The sequence below is a fragment of the Girardinichthys multiradiatus genome, chromosome 5, assembly GCF_021462225.1.
Source record: "Girardinichthys multiradiatus isolate DD_20200921_A chromosome 5, DD_fGirMul_XY1, whole genome shotgun sequence".
Taxonomy (NCBI): domain Eukaryota; kingdom Metazoa; phylum Chordata; class Actinopteri; order Cyprinodontiformes; family Goodeidae; genus Girardinichthys; species Girardinichthys multiradiatus.
In genome coordinates, this window is record NC_061798.1 from 10,708,000 (window position 1) to 10,729,345 (window position 21,346).

At 40.1% G+C, this 21,346-nt stretch overlaps 1 protein-coding gene and 1 pseudogene across 2 annotated transcripts; both read right to left on the bottom strand.

Annotated features, from left to right (window-relative positions):
* Nucleotides 1-6,059: 6,059 nt before the first annotated feature.
* LOC124867831 lies at nt 6,060-8,237 on the bottom strand (annotated as a pseudogene).
* On the bottom strand, nt 6,060-21,009 carry LOC124867829 (sialidase-2-like). 2 transcript variants are annotated; one of them, XM_047364470.1, is made up of 4 exons: nt 20,741-21,009; nt 20,105-20,630; nt 16,978-17,069; nt 6,060-7,365 (listed from the first exon to the last, which is right to left on the bottom strand). In XM_047364470.1, exons 1-3 carry the CDS (start codon nt 20,951-20,953, stop codon nt 17,023-17,025), a joined length of 786 nt encoding a protein of 261 aa, XP_047220426.1. In that variant the 5' UTR covers nt 20,954-21,009; the 3' UTR covers nt 6,060-7,365; nt 16,978-17,022. The 2 variants fall into 2 exon arrangements, with proteins under 2 accessions (XP_047220426.1, XP_047220425.1); XM_047364469.1 differs by lacking the exons at nt 6,060-7,365; nt 16,978-17,069 and having other exon boundaries at nt 19,364-20,630; nt 20,741-21,007.
* Nucleotides 21,010-21,346: the final 337 nt, after the last annotated feature.

Genomic DNA, 21,346 nt, shown 5'->3' on the forward strand with positions numbered 1-21,346 from the left:
ATCAGGGACTCCACTCAAAAACTGTTCCTCCTGTTCAGTAAGGAATAGTTCTCATTGTTGTTTTGTATGCAAATGTATCCCTTCCTGCACTGTCACTGTCCAAAATAATAATTTTCTAATTAATCCTGTGGATGCACTAGTTTCTGTATTCATTATTGTTACAAACCAGTCTGTGACATCTTTTACCCTCTGCACTATTCTCCCCATATCCTGCTACTTGAGTTCTTTATCCTTGAATAAAGATATGTGTGGAGGTGACCACATGTTGCAGAGCTTCCTAGAGTCTTCCTCTAACACTACTTCAGCAACTGACGTACTCTTCCTATCTGTATAAACATAAGTTACCATGACTTTTATAGGGGTTACTTTATTTAATACTTCTTCATAAATTTTATCTTGTCCAGGAGTATTTTTATACCACATGGTAATATGTAGATCATCTGGTGTCATCTGATCTTATAGTTGAGTAATAACATTTCTTCCTTCTGTTAGTAAAGCTGTCCCTACGTCTAGGGGTGGCTTATTCAGAACATCCAGTTAATAGTGGTAATAAGATGGTCCTACTCCTTTTTTAACATCAACACCCTGATGTGTATTGTCTGTAATCTCCTCTGCTCACTCCTCTCTGACCCCTGCGGTTTTTGTCCTCTGCCTCTAATTTTTTCTCTTCTTCTGTTGTTTTAATAATAACTTCTTCTTCTTGCTGAAAAAAAGGTGTTGCCTATTTATTATTTATTTACCTTTTTTTTTATTTTTCCTTCATAACTTTTTCTGCATGGAGGGCATGATTTACATAGTTTTCTAGATTTGCTGTGGGGAACCCTATAAAATATCTCCTTACCCAGGTATTAATTGCATCCCTGGAACCAGCATGTAGTGCATTTTTTTAACTGCTGTCAATAGGCTCCTTGCTTATTGTAGACCACTATGTATTTTAAACACTTTTGTCAGTCTAATCCTATATTCTTCAAAAGGTTATTCCTCATTTTGTTTCACTCTGGCTATTAAAAAGAGTAAAATATTTTCTAAGGTTACACAGAAAAAACCCATGTCATGCCATGAACCTCCGTGACAAACTGTATCAACAGCCTTCAGCATCTCAAAACAATAATAATAAAAAATAAACACAAATAAAACATACATGAGGTACAGCCATGGTGGGGATGGATTTATTCACCAAAGGGACTCATTTTAGCCCATCTTATCCTGTCAAACCTCATCAGATCTTTGGTACAAAACAAAAACTTTCCACCTGCTCTTTACTCCCTTTCTTCTGTCCTGCTATTCCACTGTGCAAGTCTATCAAAAAATTACTTCTTAGCCCTCTGACCTTTTCTGCTTTCCACAAAAACGTTCATTCTTATCTCCTGCATCACATCTCTCTCTTTTTAGTTATTTTTAAGCAATAATCTACATCCTCATAACCTTCTTTTCCATTTTTCTTGGGTCATGCTTTGTTTTTTCAATTATTGCATCCTGTAGATTGACTAATATTTTAGAGTTTAAACGACGACCATAATGATATGTGGTTATCCATTTATCTAAATATTTTTAATTTACTCGGATCTTGTGCTTCTATGAACTTCCAATCTTTGCATTGTAGTTCGTTTTTCAATTTATTTTTACTAGCCCCTTTTCCCATATTTTGATTTAAATTTGGTCCAGCATATAAATACCTAGGGTATTCTAAATACTGGATTATTCTCTTCAGTAGGGTGACAGAAAAATCTCCTTTTGTGGTAATTCTCACTTCAACTCTTTGGAGAATTCTTGCCTTTGCTTCCACAAACGTTAGTCACTAACAATCCTACTGTTTTTGGTATGAGGTAAAACCTAGTGGTTTAAATCCTCCATTTATTTCTCACATACACACATTTAAACGCGGTTTTTACTTAGTATTTTTTTTTTTGTTTAAAATACTTAAACGCAGATTTTACTTAGTATTTTTTGTTGTTGTTTAAAATACTTAAACGCAGATTTTACTTAGTATTTTTTGTTGTTTAAAATACTTAAACGCAGACTCCGCCGTTCTGGAAACACGGAATTTTAGTATTACTTTCTTAATACTTAAGAGGACTCTGTCGTCCCCGATAACCTCGGAATTTTCAGTATTTTCACTAATACTTTAAGCAGAACTCCGGCGCACTGCTGTTACCTGTCAGTGCCTAGGTTCACAGGGTTTCACTTCACGCAATGACCCCCAGTCATTCGTCACACTTTTGTTTTAAATCCAGATTCAACTCACCACTTTGTCCTCTCCTCTCTCTCTCAGAGTTCCGTCAGCCGTCAGACTCCAGCGGGCGGGCCGAAATCCAGTCCCGGAAAGGGTCTGTGTGTCTTCCTGATGAAAACAGCCGTGCGCACGGTCTTTTCCTGGAGTCTACCGACCCGCTGGAATCATCAGGCGTAGTTGGAATCCGGCTCGAAGGACCAAATTAATGTCAGGTTTAACCAACCTAACAATATTTATAACAACACAAAAAGAAAAGAGAGACAAAGTATTAGTTCCTTTTACTCGCTTTGCGAGGAGAAACGGTCAAGATTTGCTCAGTTACAGATCCCGCACCGCTCTGAAGCCTATCTGTCCGCCTCCTCTTTTTATTGTTTTCGGGGGTCCCTAGTTTACAAAAACATTGTTCTCTAAAGGATGGGGGAAAACAACAACTGCATCGTAAACAGGTCATAAACAGCTTTATACATTAACAACACATTTCCCACAGTCTCCTCCAACTGGTAGGGTCAGCTGTGACTTTTGTTGTTGAGTGTAATCAGCCTTCATCTTTATGACCTCCTTCATCTTTATGACCTCCTCAACTGGACTGCTTCCTTCTCTGCTAGTTCAGCTCCTATTTATGATCTTTGCCTGCAGACAAACTCACACATCCTTTCTCACACATACATCATGAAAGGTTATATAATCAAATAGTCAAGTTAAAGAATAGGAGAAAATATAAGATAAATCTATATTCAATTATTCCAACAATATCTGTGATGGTCAATCCAAAATATTGACTTTGTTATCCTTAAGCCACTTTGTCAATAATTTAGCAGCATGTTTTGGGCCATTGTCTTTTTGGAAGAGCTATTAATGCCAACACTTACCTTAATATTTCCACATGTTATTCTTTTCTCATGATGAGATCTATTTTGTGAAGAGAACCAGTCCCTCCTGCTGTTAAAAACACAACATGATGCTGTCATCCCTGTTCTTCCCAGCTGGGATGGCGATGTCTGTCTTGCAAAGCCTTCCCCTTTTTCCTCTTAATCAAACATGGGTCATTATGGCCTAGCATTTCCATTTTAGTTTCATCAGTCTATTGGACATTTGTCCAAAAATTATGGTTTTTCCCTCGGAGTGCATTTGCAAACTGTAATTTCTCTTTTTTTGTATTGTTTTTGAAATAGCTTCTTCCTTTCTGAGTGGCCTTTAAGTCCATGTCGGTACAGAACTGGTTATACATTGTACAGGTACATCTAAAAAAATTTTAATATTAACTCATTTCACAAAGTGAAACATATATTTTATAGAGAAACATTATTTCAAGTTTTATTTTCTTGTAATTTTAATTATTGTGGCTAACAGATAACCTAAGTGAAAAATTCGGTTTCTCAGAAAATTAGAAAACATTACATTAGATCAAAGAAGTGTCATGCTTCAGTCTGTGGATCTGCTGAGGGGTGATGGAAGCCTGGGTTGATTTGATAGCAGCCTTCAGGTCGTCTGCATTGTTGGGTCTGGTGTCTCTAATCGTCCCCTTGACAATCATCCGTAGATCCTCTGTTAGCATTTTTTCACTAAAAGGACTGTCGTTCTTGAACCGGTTTGGTTTGGGTGCCTTTGAACTTTGCTACTTTGTTGAGCACCAATGCGTGTTTCCACCAGTTTTGGGGACCAAGAATGAGTCATCAACAGTGAGGGTTACACAACATGGGGGGAAAACGATACAGCAGAGCTTACTGAGCTGTGCAATGTTCCTTCTAATTCGAAAAGAGGACATCCATACGCTACTTTTTTCAAACATGTAAATAATGTTTATGCAGTAGGTTCTTCATCTTCACCTCCATACGTGTTGCTTATGTTACACGTCGAATGAAGGGGACTTTGATTCTGGTGTATTAACATAAAACAAAACCTTCCAACACAGAAAATAGCTTAAGATGAGCAGTGGTACAATGCATCACATTGCTGACTAAGCTTCTTACTGTTAACTTGCTAGTTCTGTTGTAAAATGCCCATTACAAGAATTCAATAACAATACTTTTGCAGTGTGCAAAAGGTTTACAGATAGCCACAATGAAATATATTGGCTTCTATCTAAAGCAACACACTGCTTTCAGGTACCAAAAACAACAATATACTGTAACTGTCAAACATCCAACAATGCTCAATGGCGCAGTGATCATATCAAAGTGATGCCGCCATTCTACTAAACATGCAGTCAGCAGGACCAACTTAGTTTCAAAGGCTAACCAAATTAGTTCATGAACTCAAGCAACATGGTCACCTTCTTATAATTTTACAAGATTAAACCATAAAACAACATTGAACTTATTAAGCAGATGGTCTGCCTTTCACTGTTAACTTGCTGGTTCTGCTGTAAAATGCCTAGGGGCCTCAGTCAGTTACTCTCAAACCTAAACCACTACTTCCATCTACTGGCAGAAATAAGTATTGACTGATGTTTGCGCCTCAAGTAGGTCAGATTTGAAAAACCCAGTACAGAATATTAAACTGTCAGTTATCCAACACAAAGAAAATTAATAAACTGAATAAACTTGAAAGTTAAGGATGCCACACCTGCAGCTTTGATCCGCCCATGAGTTACAATGCGGTTCAGGCCAAAAAACAAAGTATTCTGTGGTGCCTGAGTTGTACCAGAGTTCACAACCTGAAACCTCTTTTCGTGAGTGGAAACACGCGTCACTGGTTCGAAATCACGTTTGTGAACTGGAACGGGCTCCAAACTTGTTGGTGGAAAAGGGGTATATGAGGATCAGGTCGGGCCAGTTTGCTGGCCAATCCAGCACAGTAGCATGGTCATTGAACCAGATTTCCATACAATTAACAGTGTGGGCAGGGGCAAACTCCTGCTAGTAGAATACAGTCAGCATCCCCATAGAGCTTGTCAGCAGAAGGAAGCATAAGGTCCTCTAAAACTTCTCACTGCAGTTATCCCTGTTGCTAGTACAGCTTTTCCTAACACACTATTTCTTCCACTCAATTTTCTATTAATATGCATGGATACAGTACTCTGTGAACAACCAGCTTCTTTAGCAATGACCTTTTGTGGCATACACTCTTTGTGGAGGGTGCCAATCACTGTATTCTGGACATCTGTCAGGTCAGCAGTCTTCCCCATGTTTGTGTCGCCTACGGACCCAGACTGAGAGACCATTTAAAGGCAATATTTACCTTTTTCATTTTTTCCTGATAACATGACATTCCCATGGTGTTAATACTTGTGTATAATTGTTTGAACAAATGAACGCGGCACATTCAGGTGTCTGTAAATTGTACACCAAGAAAAAACAGACTGTGGAGATCTATTATATTAACTCATTATTTTGTCATTTAGCAAAAAGAAACATTTTTGGTAATCCTAACTTTCCCAAAAGAAAACACATTGTCTTATTTAATGTCAAAGAGTGAAAAAATGTTTAGTCTTTTTTACAGTGTCTAAGAATATCTGTATTTAACTATGCATTAACTATTCCCCTTCGTATACCACCTTAACATGTCTTTCTGTAAAAATCTCTGGAAATGTTTCAATAATCTTTTGACATCTGGCTTGATTCCTGTTATTCCTTCCCGTAAACCACTTTGTACCTTTAATAAACATGCTCAAAACTTCAAAACATTTATGTGTGACTGATCTCAAATGGATAAAAATATGTTCATAGCTTCAAAACATTTGTATATGACTATCTTGAATGGATAAAGTAGAAATTACTATTAAAAGCAACACTTCATGATGAATCAATGAGATGGTTGGTAGATTCCCGAACCATCAAGAAGAAGGAAAAATGAGAACAAAATAATTAGGCCAAAATAAACATACTGGTTGTCATTTTGATTTTATTTTTCAGCATACATTTCGTTCTTTGTGACTAAATATCACTGTAAGTCATACATTTATTATGTTTATTAGAAGTACAGAACATGTATTTGTCACAGTTATTGTTAAATGTCCTAGTGTTTTAATGTTAGGAAATCACTACATTTTTAATACAAAAACAAAATCTATCTGCCTTGTCATTGACAAACACTGGCTTCCTATAAGTTTTGATCATTCCCTTCCTGGAAAGATCCACCCAGGAAATGGAAAGGACACATCTGTTTCTACAAAATCATCTGTTTCTACAAAATCCTCATATGATTATCTATGTTTCCCAGCAAAAAGATTGTAACTATCATTGTTCTAAACAGTATGTTTGAGTATGCACATGGTATAAGTAAAAGAAGCTAAATAAAAAGAGAGATGTCTTTAAAGCCTGCTCAGTTTCTTTTTGTTCTTCATTCATTGGTACAACTGATGTATAAAGTTGAGTTTAAAAAACACTGCAACAATGATTTTCTTAGTCATTTTGTAGTTAAAAAAAATAAAGCAATCTCCGCAGTTTCTTCCTCCTCCCCACATTCAAGCTGACATGCAAACCAACCATCATCAAGGTAAGCCAGGTCTGAATAACCACTGGGTCCATGATAAAGGATCCAGGGTGTACAACAGCCACTGGGTTGAATCGCTTTCTGCTGCAGCTTCAGTTTGAACTGGGAAGGAGACCACACTTCCCTGACAGCCAAAACCTGTTTCCACAAGCTTTTTATCACTATATATCATGAACATTTACTGTCAGTAGAAGCTTCCACCCTCACTGCGGGCATTGCAATAGATGAATCTTTCATTTCCATCAGAAACTTCGGCTATTTGACACTCTTAAGGAATTCACTCTAAGCAAAGAGCCAAATTGCCAGTTTTCACCACAATCGTCACCCTACAGAGAGACAGCATGGGGAATAGGTTTCACAGGCTTTACTCCAATATAAGCATAAGCTGGAACAATTAATCAATTATCTTTTGTTTGAAAACCATGGCCCGGTCCAACAGCAAAAGTGACACAATGCTCAGGTAAATATTGAGTCAAATCAGTCAGTTCACTCCAGGTTTCTCCAAGATCTTCACTCGTGATGTAGCAGAGGCAGGTTTTGTTGCAATAATTGTCTATTTGCCACCGTTCAGTACAGCTTCCTTCCACGCCGATGAAGAACAAGAAAAGCTTTCTATTTTCCCTGTCATGTACTGGGCAGGGGTTCATGGTGCATTGTCCCTCTTTATGTGCTTCTTCCACAACTCTCTGCTCGGTCCACTGCAAAACATGATATTCACAGGTGTCAGTAAAAACTAAAAACAAAGTGTGTCTTATGGAAAATATAGAAAAATTACAATCGGCTGTAACTTTGTCGACTTCTTTGTTTAACATTCCCTTTTTCATAACCAGCTTCTCCACAGTGTGATCAGCTTTTTCTCTTTTTTGTTCAGCAAAGGTTAGAGTGTCTCCCACATTCACAAGAGCAGGAAACCTGTAAATTATGGGTTTGAATATAATTTGTGGAACTTTGTCAGAAAGTAATTTGGCCATAGCTGATGTGTGAGATGAAAGCAGCTCAGTGATGGTGTAAGTTTGCTGGCTGAGGGTTTTATATCATCAGGCTGTCTTGCAGTTCAGGAAAGAGGAAGGGAGGGCCAAAATGACCCTGGTGATTTTCAAAGACATGATTCATTTCCAAGTCCTTTTTGAACTTGATGCTGATTCTTCACTAGAAATAAAAAAAGTCTACAATGTCTAAATCTGACCACATATTAAAATGTTGAACTGAATCTGTTAATGTTGGGGCCCCAGCCATGGGTTGGAAACATTGATGGCACATAGACTGAACTGTACACTGATGTTGGTATGAACCTCTCTGCACCTTTAATCCACATTAACCACTATTAGCTCAGCCCAGGAAGAGGAGGAGTCAGAGCTGGGATCCCTGAACGCACATTAAGGTATATTAATTGTATTTTAAGGTACATCTTTGACTTTAAAATAGTGGTAAACAAGCTCTAAGCTTTCCTTTGTTAGCTACAACTGCTAGGCAGGCCAGACGTTTCAGCAGACTGTCACGTTGTGGTTTTGGGGTGAACTGAAGCGCAGGCAAGAGCTTGGCAGCAGCATCTTCATCATGATCTTAAGTTTTATTCACAAGTCATGAACAAGCAAAACATAGCAGAACTCACCGCAGGTGCAAGGCATGAGTACAATTGAAACTTCTGCGTTGTACTGTAGGAACGTAGCAAACACTGAGCAAAATCAGGTAATGTGATCGGAGGAACCAGCAAAGGACAAAGAAACAAAAACAACTAATATACTGAGGGAGAACAAAGGTAGGTAATCAAAGGAACTAAGAACAGGTGAGACAAGGAGGCAGGAAGGCAGAGGGAGCAGGTGAACCCAATAGAACTAAATGAGGAAAAGGACTAAGACAAGATAGTGAGCCGACCCTAAAAGAAACTATAAACCAATACTGGAAGAACAAACTGTGAATGAGGCAGAGGAAGCGGGGACAAGAATAAAAGTAAACAATAACAAAAGCTAACCTATAAAGAGGGACTGGAGAATTAAGATAAAGAGAACCAGACTGGGAGGACTAGGAAACAAAGACCAAATACAGTACAACTGAAAAGTAACAGAAAAAGAAACTAATAAGCAGAAGAGTGCAAGGGGAAAGAAACAAATTCCTAACCACAAATAAAAAACACAGAGAACAATCATAATAATAATGGCAACAATGACAACAAAGAGAAAACCATACTAAGTCATAAGAAAAACAACAGTAACTAAAGGAGCTATGAACGAGGGGGGAAGAAACAACCAAACACTCAAAATAACACAAAGCCACCACAGAATCCAAAAGGCGACAGATCCTGACACAGACACTCTACAAGTCGCCATCTTGAGTCCTTTGACGTTCCCCGTCGTAATTTAGTAGTCCATTACTCCAGGTGATGGCTAGATAAGAAGAATCAACTATCCACGAAGTTTCCAGTCTAGAAAGTAATATTTCCTTAAATAGTATTTTACTAAATGTGATAGCTAATTAAACACCATTAAGAATCACTTATGCTGAAAGGCTGTTTTATTCCCATTTCCAGATAATATTTCCTTACAAATTACTTCAATAAATAAATACAGCTAATTAACCAACACTGAGAATTAATTATCCTAAAGGTTGTTTTTATTCAGCAAATAATTCTTCAAAATGTAATTTTATTAAAATAATGTTTTATCTACTCATCTGATCTTGCATTGTGATTGGTGGTTTGAAGACATACCAAGTATTGTTCATTAGTTGAAAAACTAATCTAACCTCATTTCCAGGTTAATCAAGACAGTCCATGGTTCTCAAACATAGATAACACTGAATGGTGATATTGCATCAATTTTATTTATAGATTCCCTTGGTCCTTCGTTTGCATATAATTTATTAGTTTTCTTTATTCCTTCATTTTACTTGGTAGTTTTAGCTGAACTGTTCTAGCCTAATAAGGAGTTTGTTAATTGAAATATGTTAAACTTGCAGTTGAATTTTTTTGTTGATAAATTCTTTGAATTTATTTCGTGTGTGTGCAGAGTGTTGCTGTTCAATGATGCCAGTGCTTGATCCACCCTTTATCTATTGTCCTAAAACCGCTGCCATATTGGGCTGGTATTCACAGGACAACATTTAACAGACCGAATGGTTACTTGAAAAAATATAAAATAATTAATTAAATATTGATTAAATAATTAATTAAATATTAAATAACATAAGCATTCAAATTCCTTACATTAATCTTCTGTTGAAGACATTTTGGTTGCTTTTTTAAGTACACACTTCACAATATATTGTATTAGTCAGATTTAAGAGTTGGTTTAGGTACAAAGAAGCTTATTTAAAACTCACATTACTACACACAAAAAAAGCTAAATTACTCATGTATGTTTTCAGTCAGCTGTCAGGTATAAGCCAACTCAGCAGTTGTTAACTTTTGAAGGAAACCAAAGTGAAGACTGAAATATTTAATGAACTATTTCATGCTAATACATTTTAAACTGAACGCTTAAACGTTTTTGGGAAGTGAACCAAGCTAATAATAGTCCTAGCATATCAGTCAATGCTAAAATACCAGCGCAGCTTCAGTAACATGAAATGTTTTCATCTAACTGTTAGTAATTAATACCAACTGCTGGGTAAAGCCAGAAAGAAGATTGAATTACTTTATGAACTATTTGATGCTGATACTTTTTCAAATGACCAAAAAACATTTTCTTGGCAGTTAACAACAGTGTTGTGCAAATATGATTATTTGATTATGAATATTTATTAAAAATAAAAATTTAAAGTCATAATTTATAATTCCTAACCAAAATCACTTACAATGAATAGATATTAGAAGCACTGTGGGATTTAGATTATTGGGCTACTAGGTCTTAATAATTAGAATTAAGTTATTTTGATTAATAATTAACAATTATTAACTAAAATCACACTGAATGTAACTGTAGCAAACAACAAAAAATGGTTATACAAGCACAGACCTTAATTGACAGCAAAACACTTTCATATAAAATAATAAACTCTTAATCTATGTGAAAATGTATTAGGCAAAATAGTTCCCTCTCACAATCAAACTACTCTGCTCTCTCTTCACCACAACAGACCTGTACAGCATCTGCCTCACTGCTGATGCAGCACCAATCCTTCTATCGATCTCCCGCTCCATCTTTCCCTCATTTGTGAACAAGACCCCAAGATGCTTGAACTTCCATACTTGAGGCAGGACCTCCCCCCCGACCCCGAGAAGGCACTCTACCCTTTTCCAGCTGAAGACCATGCTCCTTACCGCCGAGGAGCTTTTTAATCACCTCAGTGACCTCAGCACCAGAGATTGGAGAGCCCGTTCCAAGGTCCCCAGGCTTGGCTTCCTCAGTGAAAGATGTGCCTTGGGATTGAGGAGGTCTTCAAAGTATTCTGCCCACCGACCCACAACGTCCCGAGCTGAGGTCAACAGCACACCCTCCCTACTGTAAACAGTGTTGGTGGTCTACCTCTTCCCCCCCATGAGACGCTGGATGGCGGACCAGAATCGCCTCGAAGCCATACGGAAGTCGTTTTCCATGGCCTCAAGCTGGATGCTGCTTGGGCTGCCAGTACCCATCAGCTGCTTCTGGAATCCCACAGGCCAAAGAGACCCGATAGGACTCCTTCTTCAGCGTGACAGCATTCCTCACCACCGGTGTCCACCAGCGGGTTCGAGGATTGCAGCCACGACAAGCACCAACAACGTTGCAACCACAGCTTCAGTAAGCTGCCTTGGAAATAGAGGCGTGGAACATGGGCCACGTGGATGTTTGAAGTTCTTACGGAGGTGGGAGTTGAAGCTTCGCCTCACAGGAGACTCCACCAGGCATTCCCAGCAGACCCTTAAGATTTGTTTGTGTTTGCCAGGTCTGACCGGCATCCTCCCCCACCATCGGAGCCAGCTCACCACCAGGTAGTGGTCAGGGGTAAGCTCCGCTCCCTCTTAACCCGAGTGTCCAAGAAATGCGGCCGCAGATCAGATGACACGACAACAAATTCGATCATCGAACTGCGGCCTATGGTGTCCTGGTGCCAAGTGTACCTATGGACACCCTTATGCTTGAATATGGTGTTAGTTATGGACAATCCATGACGAGCACAGAAGTCCAATAACAAAACACCACTCGGGTTCAGAACGGGAGGGGCATTCCTCCCAACCACACTCCTCCAGGTCTCACTGTCATTGCCAGTGTGGGCATTGAAGTCCCCCAGCAGAACAAGGGAGTCCCCTGAAGGGGCTCTCTCCAACATCCCCTCCAAGGACTGCAAAAAGGGTGGGTAGTCTGAACTGCTGTTTGGTGCATAAGCACAAACAACAGCCAGAACCCGTCCCCCACCCGTAGGCGGAGGGAGGCTACCCTCAGCCTATTTATATCTTTCTCTGAGATTTTTAATGCAGGCAGGGGGTCTGAAAGTAAGGGGTGGTTGGTGTATGGCAAGAATTTGTGTCTGAATGGGCTCTGGAGGAGTTGGGTTAAGGATTGAACTGCTGCTTTTCATACCTGCAGTGGAAGCCAGTCCACTGATTTGCCAGCAGAGGATTCTGCTCGGGGTTGGAAAGATGGCTCCTGTAGGCCGTGAAGTTTTTCAAACCATTCCAAACAGTAGAAGCGTCTCCATGTGAGAAGCTTTTCTTTAGCATCTCATGTAGCTTCTCTTCACTGCTTTGATCTCCTTGGTCAGTTTGTTCCTGGCCTGCTTATACAGGGCCTGGTCCCCAGTGCCATGAGCCTCGTCCTTATGCCTGCGCAGCTGCCTCTGATGAGAGGTGAACCAAGGTTTATTGTCATTGTATGTGCAGAAGGTCTTGGTCTGCACACACATGTCCTCACCAAAACAGATGTATGATGTCACCACCTCAGTGTGTTGATTTAAATCAGTGGCTGAAGTTTCGAAAGGAAGTCCAATCTGTGCAGTCAAAACAGGCCTGGAACATCTGCTTTGACCCATCAGTCCACTTCTTAACAGTCCGAACCACAGGTTTAGAAGATTTTAATTTCTGCCTGTAGGTTGGGATGAGGTGGACCAGAGAGTGTTCAGAAAGTCCCAAAGCACCCCTGGTAACAGCATGATATGCATCCTTTAAAGTTTTAGGGCAGTGGTCTAGAGTGTTTTTATCCCGGGTGGGACACTTAATGTGTTGTCTGCATTTAGGACGTTCACTGGGGAGGTATGCACTTTTAAAATCCCCAAGAACTATGATGAGACAGTCTGGATGTATGTTAGGGTTTTTATGACTTTTTATATTGTTTATCACTTGTGTCTACTCTAAGTGCTTTCTTCCCCCACATGTCATAGACAAAGAGATAAGAGAGAAGGGTGAGTTATGCTATTATCAGCAACATCTAGGGACTGGCACCAATCCTCACTCCTTTCTCTAAAATCAAGACACATGAACCCTAACCTTTCACCCACACACACACACACACACACACACACACACACACACACACACACACACACACACACACACACACACACACACACACACACACACACACCTTGAATGTTGTTTGAACTATGTGTGACCAAGCATGTATAAATAAAGAGGGAGGAGTGTTAATACTTTGTCGATTTACACTGCAAAGTGTGAGCTACCCTTGCCGCAAGTAAAACTGACTCTGTGTCGTTCCTTACCTCTCAGTTGACTAAATAATACCTATCATTAATTTGGTCTTTCGAGCCAGAGATTATAAGAACTAAACTGATTTTATCTTTCTTTGCAGTGACTGGCGGATCTCCGGGAGCAGCCTGACGTCAAGTTAAGCGCTGCCGCACAGCCGCATCTAGGCCTGGTGGCTGAAAGTCCCGGTGTGTGAGATTCGCATCTGGCCGGTGGATTATTGTCTTGCTCGGCGCCGGGTGACTCTGGACTCTGGAGTCCAAAGACATGCCTGTTAGGTTAATTGGTCACTCTAAATTGACCTTAGGTGTATGAATGAGTGTGTGCATGGTTGTTTGTGTGTTGCCCTGCGATGGACTGGCGAACTGTCCAGGGTGTACTCCGCCTCTCGCCCATAGACTGCTGGAGATAGGCACCAGCTCCCCCGTGACCCACTATGGAATAAGCGGTAGAAAATGACTGACTGATGACTGACATTCCGCCGGAAGGGAATGAAATTAAGTGTTGAATGATAAAGAGAGCTCATAAACTAAACTAGGTCGACCATACATATTGCTGAAGGGACATAAATATGTTCAAATACTAACTGTGTGACTGTGCTGTTTTGTGTGTTTGGAAGACTAAATATTTTGAAGAATCATAGCACGATTCTGCTGGTCTTGTGTTTTCTTTTGCCCAGAATAGAAAGACGTATTGGTGACTCTTGGAGATAAAGGTCGGGTTTAATCCCAGAAAATTAACACCGCTGCGAATTAGTCGCAGTAGAAGGGCGTGTTAATGTCTTTTCCTTGAATCTCATGCCAGTGAAATTCTATCTGGGACATTTATAGTATTGTGAACTAAAATTAAACATCATGGGGAAGAAACAAAGTAAACTAATTAACTTAGAAGGAGATGTAAAATTTATGGAGAATTATGTAAAAGGAGCAGGTATGATCTGTCATAGATGGAATAAAAAACATGGTTTCTTGGGTAAACTAAATATTAACGATATCTTAAAATTGCAAAGGGATTTAAAATTAGAAATAATGAAAACCAAGAAACCAACTAAAAAGGAACAGAGAAAGGTTGAGTATAAATTCTCAGACAAATGGCTGGAACAAAGTAAGTTAAGAAACATTCAGAGGCAAAATAAGGAGGAGAAGCGACAGGAGAAGCTGACTGCTGCAGTCTTGGTGCGCCCACATGAGGAAACAGTGGTCGCATCCAGACAGCGAGGTGTTCAGCCCCCTGCCGTGCAGGAAGCAGGACAGGAGGCTGGAGCACAACACATTGGAGGAGAGATAAAAGGAGCTGTAGCAGTTCCTACAACTCCTATAAGTAAGCAAGAAAAATTAAGTAATCCTTCTAAAACAGAAGAACAGAGCTCTTCTAGTGAGTCCTGGTCTCCTAATTTCTGGTGGGACACAGGAGTGCAAACTAGGAGTAAAGATAAGAAAACAATTCCAAGCATATACCCAGGCGAAGCCTTAATGGCTCACGAACAGAAATTTCATCCATCTGAAATAAATTTAGAGGGAGACACATTTCCTTTAGTTGAGGTAGCCATTCCAAACATAGGTGACGCTAATCACCGACAGCCGCCAACTATTCTAGTATATAGACCATGGACACAGGAAGACAGAACTGCTGCTTTAAAAGGTATCCCATCAATACAAGAAGGCGGCGTGGAAGAATTTCTAGACGCTATTGCAGAACTCAGAGGAAGCTTTCATCTTAATGGCAGAGAGATGCTCCAGTGTTTTACCCAGCTGTTTGGTCATCGCTGGTGCAGAGTAGCAGGAGGTTTCACTGGATGCGATGATAATGGTGACACATTAGCACATGATTCACTAGATTTAAGGGACGCCTTACGCTTACTCTTTGAAAGAATTCGAGGAGTTTATATACAGACAGCAGATTATGGTAAAATCTCACAATGCAAACAGAAGGAGGAGGAGGACCCACAAGATTGTTTGGATAGGATGAGACGTGTTTTTAGAGCAAACTCTGCTATACCATATGATGAAGCAGAGGCAGGAGCCTATCAGCAACAGTTGAAGAGAGCCTTTTTGCAAGGCCTTAAAATTGAACTCAGACGGTATATAGATAAACACTGGGTTCATCAAAATACAGGAACTGTTACACAAGCTTTGGAATACGCGCAGCACGCTCATAAAACACAGCAAGATAGGAAGACAGATACCTTTGAAATGCAAGACAGTTTAATGGCTTTGCATCGCTGAGGGGCAAGCGGGCAAAGAGGACGGAGGGGATTCAGAGGTCACGGAGGAAGAGGAGGAGGAGGGCCACGACACACCCACACACAGAGCAATGCGTGTCTGAGGTGTGGAAAAATAGGACATTATGCTAGAGAATGTAGGACAATTTTACAAAACCCTGGCGCAAGAGATGAAAACTGCTGGATCTGCAATGAGCCAGGACATTTTGCAAGAGAATGTAATGAAAAGCGGGTGTATAACCCCAACTCTACCCAGAATTGACAATTACAGCCACAGCCCCCACCTCCTCCCCCACTAGCAGAGAGAAACCGTAGTGAAATGGAGGAAGTTGATATACAAGCAGCATTGGAACTTATAGCACTAAGAAGGATGCAAGATTTGCCATATAAATACATAATAATAAATGGCAAAGCATATAGCTGTTTGTGTGATACAGGGGCATGTAGAACTGTGCTAACTACACCTCCACCCGGAGTAAAATATTCTAACACCGCAGTGCATGTTAGATTAGCAGCTGGCACATCAGAGGTACATTACCTAAGTGCACCAGTAATAATAACAGAACCTGAGACAAAACTTACTTGTCAGGCTCCCGTTCTGATAAGTCAAAAATGCCCAGTAAACCTGTTGGGAAGAGATCTTATGCAAAAGTTGCATATAAATATAGCATCAACAGAAACAGGTATGAAAGCTGTAGTGGAAGAAGATGCCCTGGTCCTAAATGAACTCTCACAGCCGCATTATTACTGGTCCCTCGATCTAGGCCCCACACCAACAGCTCGAGAACTGCTGAGGAGAACCAGAGAAAAACAAAGCTCCCAAGAGGCATAGTACATGCCAGATACTGAGCTCCATGTAACCATGAGATATAAAAATACTGCAGGGCCAGATTATCAGTATGATCACACGCACACGCACACGCACACACACACACACACACACACACACACACACACACACACACACACCCCCCCACCTTGAATGTTGTTTGAACTGTGTGTGACCAAGCATGTATAAATAAAGAGGGAGGAGTGTTAATACTTTGTCGATTTACACTGCAAAGTGTGAGCTACCCTTGCCGCAAGTAAAACTGACTCTGTGTCGTTCCTTACCTCTGAGTTGATTAAATAATACCTATCAATGTATTTTCTCCACTTCTGTTATCAGCTCGAGGCAAACTCTCTCAGTCAAACTCCTAGGTCAGGACTGCATGTCTTCTTCAACACTTTGATATCTCTGCACCAACCTTTGTTTATATAAAAGCAAATTCCGCCTCCTCACTTTTTTCCCGATAAGTCAACGTTGTGGTCCACACTGAACACCTGAAGGCCTGATATCAGAAGTGTGCAGTCCAAAGTATTCTCACTCAGCCAGTTTTTGGTAAAGCAGAGGGTGACAAATCTGCGGATGTCTGAGTTTTTACAGGTGAGGAGAATCAGTTCGTCCATCTTGTTGGCCAGGGAACTTACATTTGCAAGGTGGATTGAAGACAAGGTGCAAATAGTCCCCCTCTGTCAGAGGTTGTTCGTGCCCACAGCCATCCGCAGCATTTTAAAGAGATCTGTATAAAAATTGACAACAAGAATTAAATTAAATTTGGGATTAATAAACTATTTCTGAATTGATTTCAAAAGTAGAGCACACTACTAAAAAGAACTAATTGTACAATTTGAAAACACATCATAGCTCAATTGGAAAACAATCATACTAGATATCCATATTGATATGGAATGGGTAATGTGTTAGGAACATAAAAATGCCACATTATTTGATGAAAATTAAAATGATCAACCTACAGAGGGCTTTATTGTCAGAGAAATATAAACTGAAAAACTGACCCGACAGGCTAGTCCAATTAGCTGAAATGTCATTGCAGCAACTTAAAATGGTACTCAGTTTGTATAGCCCACACAAGCTTGTATGCATGCCTGACAACATTGGGGCATGCTCCTTTTGAGATGACCGATGGTGTCCTGGGGTATCTCCTCCCAGATCCTGACCAGGGCATCACTAAGCTCCTGGAACGACTCAGGTGCAGTGTGGTAATGTTCTATTGGATTTAGGTTGGGGGACCACGGAGGCTGGTCGATAGTATCAATTCCTTCATCCTCCAGCAACTGCTGGCATACTCTTGCCACCTCAGGCCAGGCATTGTCAGAATCTGAATCAAAATCAGCTTTATATGCCAAATTTGTTCACATAAACAAGGACTTCGGTTCCATTTTTCCCTCGATTAATGATTTTTTTTTTTCTGAAATGAATTCCAGTGTTCCTGTCACTTCAATGGCTGCAAGTGTATAAAGTTTGGTGTGGAGAAACCTTAGCGATGAATGAGAGCGGAGGCTGCAATTCTGGTTTTCTCATCTAACTATGAACACACTCCTAAAGCTTGTGGAAGATGTTTACAGAATAAAGTTGTTGTTGCTGGGAACAGTTGGTCCATCAACAAATTGGACCTTATAGATAAAGAATAGGATCTCATCAAAGTTCATATACATGTAAAGGTAGACAGACAAATACTTTTGGCAATATAGTGTATATATATATATATATATATATATATATACCTATACTTCAGTGGTGCTATTTGTCCTTTGAGTTCTTTTATTTGCACTGCTGTCAGGAATCTTGGGGTGTTTTTGATAACTGTTTAAAATTTGATAAACGCGATCCAGTCCTGTTGGACTTGAAAGGGTGATACATGCTTTAGTATCACCTCTAGACTGCACTACTGCAACTCTCTTTATGCAGGTTTGGACAACTCCCTCCTATGTTGCCTGCAGCTGGTCCAAAACGCTGCTGCCCCTCTGCTAATGAGTAATAACCGACATGAGCACATTGCCCCCATTGTCCATCTCTGCAGTGGTTGTCTGTAAGTTTTTGGATTGATTTTAAGATTTTAATTGTGGTTGTTAAATGTTTAAACGATCAGGCACCTAACAGAGCTTTTACAGAAGCACCTTCACTGGAGAAGTATGTCAGAACCTTTGTTGATTTTAGATGTTCCTAGGACTCATCTTGTGACCCAAGAAGACAAGGGCTTTTTCTGTTGTTGCTCCCAAACTCTGGAACCAGGATGGCTAATACTTTCAATGATTTTAAAAACCCATCTTTTTAACTTAGATTTTTTTCCAGTTTGACAGAAATGTCAGGCTGTTTTAATAATTAGTTTTTTCTTGTCTTTTGCTTAGCGTATTTATTCTTTTTAGCTGTTATTTTCTTCTTGGTTATATATATTGTTGGTGTTGTGTCTTTTGTCATTATTTTGCTTTTTGTTTTCTTTTCATTTTATGGACCTGTACAGCACTTTGGTCACTTCGTTGTGTAAAATGCTCTTTAAATAAAGGTTGATTGATTGTTGACAGTTATTCTGGTCATATAATGTCAGCCTTTCTGAGCCCCTCTAATATTGGGTAATGGTGATGGTACATATGTGGCCTCTCCAGCTTCCTCCCACAGTCCAAAAACATGACTGTTTGGATAACTGGTCTCTCTAAATTGCCCTTCTGTATGAGTGTGTGTGTGTGCACGGTTGTTTGTCCTTTGTGTCTCTGTGTTGCCCTGTGATGGACTGGCGACCTGTCCAGGGTGTTCCCTGCCTCTAGCCCAATGATCGCTTGAGACAGGCACAGGCCCCCCATGACCTTGCAAGGATAAGTGGGTATAGACAATGCATGGTTGTTTACATTTGGCATGAGTCACATTTTTCCTTCCATTAAAGCACGAATCCTCAACAGATCAATAAAAATTTGAATACACTAAAAAATAAGAATAAAGGGATTACTTTATGATGATTTAATGCAGTTGTGATTCATTTCCCGAAATGCCCAGTAATGGAAAAATAATAACAAACTCTCATCATTTAAATTTTATTGTCAGTTAGACTGCACCATACATTTCATGCTTTGTCATCAAAATGTCGGTAAGGTACTAATAACTTGATGGTGCTAATGTACCAATCTTGGGTACACACTTAATGTTCAATACAAATAAAAGAAAAACAACATTTCAGGAAAATAATGGCTGTCTGTAAGCTGGAATCCTATATGCTGTTAAATGACCATGTTCATTTCTCATTCAACCTTTTTTACATCAGCATTTCTAAATGGTCCATTTGTTAAAAGTGAGATACAGGATTTTCATTTTATTAGGTAAAGCAAGTAAATGTTTCACTCCTTAATGCCTTAGTAGATTGTTGCAAAGGGCAGAAATGACTTTTTTGTGAGTCAATCCTAATTTCATTGAAGTTAAACATTTTTAAAGCAATCTGCTCAGTTTCTTCTGCCTCCCCACATTCAAACAGACATGCAAACCAACCATCACCAAGGTAAGCCAAGTCTGAGTAACCGCTGGGTCCATGATAAAGGATCCAGGGTTCACTCCATGCATTTGTATTAGATGGGGATTTGTTGAGAAACACACCTAAATCACGTCTTTTACTTTTGTCCCTTGGGTGGGTGTATAGCAGCCACTGGGTTGCATTGCTTTCTTCTGCAGCTTCAGTTTGAGCTGGGAAGGAGACCACACTTCCCTGACAGCCACGACCTGTTTCCTCAAGCATTTTATCACTATATACTGTAAACATTTGTCCCTTATTGTCACTGGAAGCTTCCACCCGATGCCCTCCCTCACTGCGGGCATTGCAATAGATGAATCTTCCATTTGCTTCAGAAACCTCGGCCATTTGACACTCTAGTGATGTTCCTTCAAGCAACGAGCCAAATTGCCAGTTTTCACCAGAATCGTCACTACACAGGGAGACAGCATGGGGAACAGGTTTCACAGGCTTTACCCCAATATAAGCATAAGCTGGAACCATCAGTCTGCCATTCTCTGTTTGAAGACCATGACCTGGTCCAACAGCAAAGGTCACCCATTCTTTACGTAGAAGTTCAGTCAGATCAGTCAGTCCACTCCAGGTTTCTCCAAGATCTTCACTCGTGATGTAGCAGAGGCAGGTTTTGTTGCAGTAATTGTCTATTTGCCACCATTCAGTACAGCTTCCTTCCACACAGATGAAGAACAAGAAAAGCTTTCCATTTTCCCTGTCGTATACTGGGCAGGGGTTCATGGTGCGGTGTCCCACTTTGTGTGCTTCTTCCACAACTCTCTGCTCGGTCCACTGTAAAACATGTTATTCAGAGGTTGTCAGTATAACAAAGAGTGTGTTTGACAGAAAAACTGTAAAATTACAAGTAGTCCAGCAATAAAACAGTTAACTGAAAAAATTACCTCAACCGTAACTTTGCTGGTTTCCCTCCGCAGTGCTCCCTTTTTCATAACCAGCTCTTCTGCAGTATGATCGGCTTTTTCTGTTCTCTGCTCAGCAAAGGTCAGAAGCGTTTCTCCCACGTACAAAAGAGCAGGTATCCTGTAAACCTTGGGTTTAAAGGAAGTTTGGGGAACATTAGAATGTAATTTGTCCATTGCTGGTATGTTAAACATGCAGGAAGCAGCACAGCGACCGTCTGAGTTCACTGGTGTTTTGCAAGAGTGGGCAGGGCAGACAGAGAAATGGAGTCAGGGAGGGGCTAAGCTACATTAATGATTAATAAAGAAAAGAAAGATGGAAAAAACATCTAGTAAATGTTTAAAGGAAAGAGATTCTGAGTCTTCTGAAGTTTCTCACAAAGCAAATCAGGTTGAATTGTGTTAAATGTTCTGAAGAAATCAAAAAACATGATCCTCACAGCGCTGCTGGCTTTGTCCAGATGACTGTTTTTGTAGAAGCAGGGTTTATGACGGCATCTTCAACCCAACTCCACAGTGATGAGCAAACTAAAAGGGGGTCCTGACAGTTTATTGTTTGCTTACTCTACAAAAAAAATTATTTGACCG